Source organism: Rhagoletis zephyria, unplaced genomic scaffold, assembly GCF_001687245.7.
Source record: "Rhagoletis zephyria isolate East Lansing unplaced genomic scaffold, Rhagoletis_zephyria_1.1 Rzeph_scaffold_03969, whole genome shotgun sequence".
NCBI lineage: Eukaryota > Metazoa > Arthropoda > Insecta > Diptera > Tephritidae > Rhagoletis > Rhagoletis zephyria.
Window position 1 is genome coordinate 41,253 of NW_016161052.1, and position 7,040 is coordinate 48,292.

Sequence of the window (7,040 nt, forward strand, 5' to 3'; positions counted from 1 at the left end):
CGTCGGCAAAACGCACCGTCAGGAAGTGAGGCACACAGGGAAAAAGCTTGGTCATTGATGGAATCCCTTTGCTTTTTGCGAAATTCTGTAATACCGCGTCCGTAAGTTGGCCATGTTGAAATTGTTGTAGTAGTTAAAATATGTAACTATATTTATTGCAAATAATTTTGTTGTAGGTGCCGAACTTCTAAAAACATTCTGGAGGCATTACAACTTCCACCAGCATCTCCACATCAGGCCAGTAACTCCTCCCAACTGTTTACTTCTCCATTGCACACGCCGTTAGCATCATCCTCACAGCCGAGCTCGGAGCTGTTCATATCCCTACCATCTACATCGCCTCCTTTACAGATATTTTCGACGTTGCCATCGCCATCACCGCAGCTGTCATTAGCATCGCCACTGATTTCACCACTGCCAACATCGCCACAGCAGCCGTTGCCATTGGCATCGCAGCTGACGTCGCCACTGCCAACATCGCTTCAGCAAACATCAAGCAACTCGCAAGCGCCCTCATCATCGCGCACTGCACAGACATCTCGCAAGCGCACAAGAAATATTACAGCTGCAAGCGAAGTTGATCTAGATGCGGTGTTTCTGGAATCAGCGGAGCATTTTAAAAAGGCTTGTAAAGCCATAGAGGAGAAGGAGAGCAGTGGTAATGAGGCGGTGCACTCGTTTACTAAAATGATTGAGGCTACAATTGCCAAAATGAGTTCTGTAAAACAAAGTCTAGCAATGGAGCGAGTGACAGCGGTCGTGATGGCGTTACAGCGCGAAGAAGAGGCAGAAAGTTAATCTTATAATCAATTTAAAATTTAAATTTTTAATAGTCAATTAATTTATTTACAGTGAGTCACCTTTGTACAGTGGTCTTTTTACAACAGTCGCAGTGTTTTTCATAGACAATTCATAGAGAAAAGTAAAGCTCATTATCTAACCAAAACCATATAAATTTCACTTTCAAACTTTGTGTAAAAATTAGAAAAAATAAATTAAGTTTATTCAAAATTGCAAACATTCATTTGTATGGGAATTTGTCGTATGTGCCACATACGACAAACGTTTTATGATTTAAAAAAAAGGTACGTTTGTATGGGAATTTGTCGTATGTGACGCATTTTCAGCACATACAACAAAAGGCATACCCAATCATTAATATTATGTAACATACGACAAAATGCGCACGAAATATCTCAAAAACTAATGGAGATATAAAAAAATGGATTGCAGAAATCGAAAGAGCATGTCCAACTTAGTAAATCTGCATCAAAATCCCAAAATCGTGATTTTGCACATTCGTCAACCGTTTTCTGAGACGACGATATCCTAAAAAGACATAAATTTACATTAAACAATAGAGATCGCAAAAATTAGCAAATAAAATACTCGCTTTGTTTTGTTTTGTTGTCAAATTTCTGAGAAATGTGAATTCACCACGATGCGATACAGAAAGAACAAGGACCAGGGATGTAATTTTAAGTGAACTATTATTCAGGGGCAAGGCGCAGAGCGTTCGGGGCAGCAATATTAATTGGTATCAAATATAACATTAAACGGTGGTTCTAATACATTTCTTGATATTATTAACCAGAGTACATACATTATATGGTATTTCTTTCAAAAATTAATGTACTATATGAACTTTTTTTCAAATATTTCTTAAGTTTCTTTCATGAGTGCTGAAAAGCAACCATGCGTGTAAGAAATTGTGTGCTACCTAAAATTTCATCTCTGGAAACTTTATCCCCATAAAGGACTTCACCACAGTTTTTTTACTGGATATACTGAGATTTAGGGGTGGCTCACAAGCATGAATATGTTCCGCTCTCAAACCAAATCGCGTTTGCCTCAACTAAGATTTGGTAACTATGACTAAACCATGTGTTGAAAGAAAGCTTATCTGTATTAGCAGAGCTTAATGACATCCTTTTATGAAGCATACGTTAAGTTGACTGGAATTTGTAGAAATATGCTTCAAAAAAGTATTTATTAGTATATACCAAACCCTTCAACTACATTAACGATTTGGTACAACCTTGATGAATATAAGAAGCTTTAATATATTTAGTTATGATTACCAACCCATGGTAATAGTTCCCAATCCTTAGTCACAGCTCCCAAATATTGTCAAAATTCGGGAACTAGATATCTTTAGTTGTCGAAACTAATCCTTTTCTCAGTGTACTAAAAAATTTTTTATTATAGCTTAAAATTATTGTAACCGATAGAGATAAATATGTTGTACAAAAACACATAAACAGAAGTTCACAAAAGTTTATATAAAACTATTCGTCGATTTAAATATTTAACTTTATACTCCGCATGTTTATTTTACGAGGAGGAAGCATCGAAAGCCTAACCCCGTCACTGTGAGTGTTTAACCCAAACTAAATTTCCTACCGTTATGTACCGTTCCCCTCCCGGGAAACGTCCTGTCTGAAACCCCGTTTCGTGGCGAACGGCTCGGGGAGGGCCTTCCCAATTCTGACCGAGCTGGTGGTATTGCTCAGCGTCATTTTACACAGCCGTATGAGTTCTGAGGGGATGCCAAAATTCAGACATAGCGGCGTATAGGCAACTCCTTTTAGTGCTGCCGAAGGCGGCTATAAAGTCGAAGTCAAAAAGGTGATGAGTGTCAATTATTTTCTCGCGGGTCTTTTCCAAGATTTGACGTATTGTGAATACCTGGTCTATGGTGGATTCGCCAGGTCTAAAGCCACACTGATAATGCCCAATCAGTTCATTGACGGTGGTATTCAGTCTTTCATACAATACATTCGACAAGACCTTGCAACCTATGCTTAGAAGGCTGATCCCGCGGTAGTTGGCACGCATGGCGGGGTCGCCTTTCTTGTGGGTTGGGCAGAGAGCACTTGAATTTTAGTCAGGCATGCACCATGTTAGCTTTTTGCCATCGTAATTGAATAGCTCAGCTGACAGACCGTCAGCTCAATCAGCTTTGTTACTTTTCATCAGCATAACTGCTATTCGTACCTCGTCATAGTCAGGCGCTGGGATATCGACTTCATCGTCATCGATTGGGAATCGGGTTCGTCTTCTCCACTTCTCTCAATGCTTATGCCATTCAAAAGTGTTCCCTCCATAATTTGAGTACGTTCTGGACATCGGCCACTAGGTCGTCATGGTTGTTCCTACAGGAATCTTGAAACCTTCCGTAAGTCGCTCAACTCTCTGCTAAAAATTTCGGGTGTTTTTTTTTGTCGGCCAGCATTTCAAGCATTTTTCTCTGCAGCTTTCCTGACACTTCTTATCGTACCAGTAATGAGCGGGAAATGTGGTTGCTCTGCTCGCGTATGTCAGTTTGTTGAAGAGTGTTCTCTCACAGCAGGTGTGAGAGTCGAGCTGCGAATCCATTGGCCGTCTTTTTGATTGCAGCTTTTCGACGTTGAACTTTCCTTGCATTGTTGGGGGCCCTTTTTTTGCTGCACCGAGGTGGGGTCGTATATTGGCTGCATCAATCTAGTGGTGAGATGGTTGGCCCTCGGAGTGTGCGTATGTACATCTAAAACACTGGAAGCATGCCTTCCGTCTATCACAATATGCTCGATTTGGTTTCCCGTTTTTCGATCTGGAGACAACCATGTAGCTTGATGGATCATTTTATGCTGAAATCCAGTACTACATACTGCCAAATTTCGGGCCCAGGCGAAATCGATCAGCCTCAGCCCGCCGTTTTTATGTGGCGGCTGCATTTTCCGACACTGGCGCCAAAGATCCCTTCGTTGCCCACCTTGACATTTAAATCGCCAAGCACGATTTTTATACATGTCGGGGTAGCGCTAATATGTACGCTCTAAGCTAAGAGATCCTTGGATGCCTCGCCCTTCTCTTCCATCGGGGCATTAGCATATATGAGCGAGATGTTGAAGAATCTCGCTTTGATGCGGATTGTGGCTAGACGTTCGTCCACTATAGTGAACGCCGGCCTCTCCCTCACCACAAATCCAACACCGAATTGCGCTCCTTTACGTGGCAACTATAGTAGACGTCGCAAGGCTCCACGCTTACCATCTCGCCCCGTCCATCGCATTTCATGTATGGCGGTGACGTCAGCCTTTATTTTCTCTAGGACATCAACCGGCCGGGCAGAGGCACCTTCCCGATTAAGGGTTCGGATATTCCAGGTGCATACCCTCAAATCATAGTACTTAGTAGTAGTAAACTAACAATTTATAATCGTTGCTTTGCAGCGAAATATCTTCTCTTAAATTATATACATACTATGTATGTATAAATACGAGGACGTATTGAATTTTGAGTATGCAGATTTTTTATGCTGGTATATTCATTTATGCTAAATATATTAATTTTTTTTTTGTTTTGTCACACCATGTATTAAATAAAAAATTCATTAAGGGCCGTTAACTTATCTATTTTAGAGTATAGTTAAATCAATAGTTAAACTTACCTACAGAAAATTCTGTGTAATTTCTCTGTAGTAAAGTTTAACTAATGCCATCTGCTGTAATTAGGGATAAAACGATACCTGAACTTGGAAAGAAAGAAAGAAAGTATCGATACCTACTAAGTATCGGGCTAAAAGTATCGATACCTACTTATATCGATATTTGTAACTATAAGAATTGGTTGTATAAAAAATACTATCACATATCTATGAATTTTTGTCAAAATAACTTATGTGACAATTATTTTTGATTTTAGTTCGCCTTTTTTTTAAGAAAAACTATAAGTTTTAAAACAGTTTTTATATAATTTGTTGTTAAAGTTTTCGTATAAACGATGAATAAGATAGCAAAATAACATCAAACTTGGTGCTGCCAGACAGGAATTTTGAATATTAAAAGCGGATTTTTAATTCGGAATTTTCACTTAGTAGAATCCTCCTTTCTGTGTTGCCGAAGAAGAGGGGCTGAACACCTTTTGCAGAGAACACCTTTCTGCGTAGGCGGCCTTCGGCCGCACTTAGGGATTATAACTCTCACTAAGTAGAATTCTCCTTTCTGTGTTGACAAAGAACGGGGGCTGAAAACCTTTTGCAGAGAACACCTTTCTGCGTAGGCGGCCTTCGACCGCACTTAGGGATTATAACCCTCACTACGTAGAATTTTCCTTTCTGTGTTGCCAAAGAAGAGAGGCTGAACACCTTTTGCAGAGAACACATTTCTGCGTAGGCGGCCTTCGGCCGCACTTAGGGATTATAACTCTCACTAAGTACAATTCTCCTTTCTGTGTTGCCGAAGAAGGGGGGCTGAACACCTTTTGCAGGGAACACCTTTCTGCGTAGGCGGCCTTCGGCCGCACTTAGGGATTATAACCCTCACTACGTAGAATTCTCCTTTGTCTTGTATTATTTTGAACAGTATGGCAACACATCTTATATGTCAGTTTGCAACCATGTGTTATTATAAATATGGGTGCAATTTAATTTAGTTTACAAGTTAATAAAAGTTGCATTAAAGTGATTTATATGCAAGATAAAAGTGTGTAAACTATTAGGTAGAGTGTTATGTGCATTAATATATATGAAAGTATGTGACAAAAGCACTCTTTGATAAGGAAATCAAGTGGAATGAATTAAGAAAATTTTAACAACAAATAACTTATAAAAAGTTATATGGTTTATATTTTTTAGTTATACATGTTTTAGAGGATACCTTCCTTAACATCCTGATCAAGTTTAGTTTGTTAATTTCACCTGGTTTTCTTAGAACAAAAGGTGCGGCTGAATACTAAAGCCCACCCAATTTTGTTACATAATTTTCATCTTTTTTAAGTACGTATTTTATTTGTTATACATAAATATTTATTTTGTACAAAGAGAAAGCGATTGAGATCAAAAATAATTATTTTATAATTTAGTTCATACAAACAAATTATTTACTAAAAGTTATCTGTATTACAACACTGTTCAACAGAAGTTTTGCAAAGTACTTAACTATGGTATATTTCTGAAAGAAGTAATTATGTTGACAACTTGTGGAGGACAAAGCTATAGCGTAGCGTAGGCATTCATACCGCTAGCTTACAGTGAAAAATTGCTAAGTCCATTTGTAGAAAATTTACAGAGGAGGAAAAAACTTTTCAAAACATTTCCTTCAAGAATATTGCAGAAAATTCCGTTGTAAATTAAAAGATTTAGAATTTTTTGAGAGTTTGCCGATTTTTCTGTGCCTCTCTTGGACTTAGTGAATTTGGCTTTAATTGGATACAAACGGGTAGAAATAAAACAAGCACGTTAGTCAAAGCTTTTGGAGACGTTGCGTTTTTAATTCACCTTTCTTCCTATATCCAAATATGAGTTTTCGCAAAAAGTGGACTTACCAACTTTTCACTGTAAGCTAGTGGTATGTTATAGAGATGACAATAGGTTTTTCTTTGCAGGACTTTATTTTCATTGGCAACTAAGCCGCCAAAATTTGTTAACTATTAACAATAAAAATTAGATTATAAAATAAAAATGCGCGAATAAAATTGTCACTGAATCGGGTTTCGATACAAGTACTTTCTTCCGATACCTACTCAGTACTCGGTTCGCAAGTATCAATACCAAAATTACTTGGTATCGGAAGAAAAGTATCGAGTATGTACTTGTATTTATACCCGAGCGCACTTGTGCACAAGGGTATATAACTTTGTTCACATAACGGTTGTTTGTAACAGGCAAAACGAATCGAGATAGATATAGACAAATGTATACATAAATGATCAGGATGAAAAGAGAAATCGATTAAGCGGTGACTGTATGTCCGTCCGTCCGTGTAACCATAAGTGGGCGTGGCTACGCCCATTTTCCAAAAATTTATAATATTCTTATTTCGCGTCTAAAACTTATTGTAAATATCAATTTTGAGTGAATAATCTTCAGTAGTTACTAAAATATCGCAGTTTTCGTATTTCTGAAAATTACCGTTATATGGGAGGTAGGCGTGGTTATTGTCCGATTTTGCCCATTTTCAATACCATCCGTCCTACGCCCGAAAGAAGTGCACATACCAAGTTTCGTTAAGATATCTCAATTTTTACTCGAGTTATCGTGTGCACAGACGGACGGACAG

At 38.4% G+C, this 7,040-nt stretch overlaps 1 protein-coding gene across 1 annotated transcript; it reads left to right on the forward strand.

Annotated features, from left to right (window-relative positions):
- Positions 1 to 57: 57 nt before the first annotated feature.
- On the forward strand, positions 58 to 986 carry LOC108370020 (proline-rich receptor-like protein kinase PERK2). The gene is made up of 3 exons (XM_017625253.1): positions 58 to 101; positions 177 to 793; positions 853 to 986. Exons 1-3 carry the CDS (start codon positions 58 to 60, stop codon positions 903 to 905), a joined length of 714 nt encoding a protein of 237 aa, XP_017480742.1. The 3' UTR covers positions 906 to 986.
- The last annotated feature ends 6,054 nt before the right edge of the window (positions 987 to 7,040 follow it).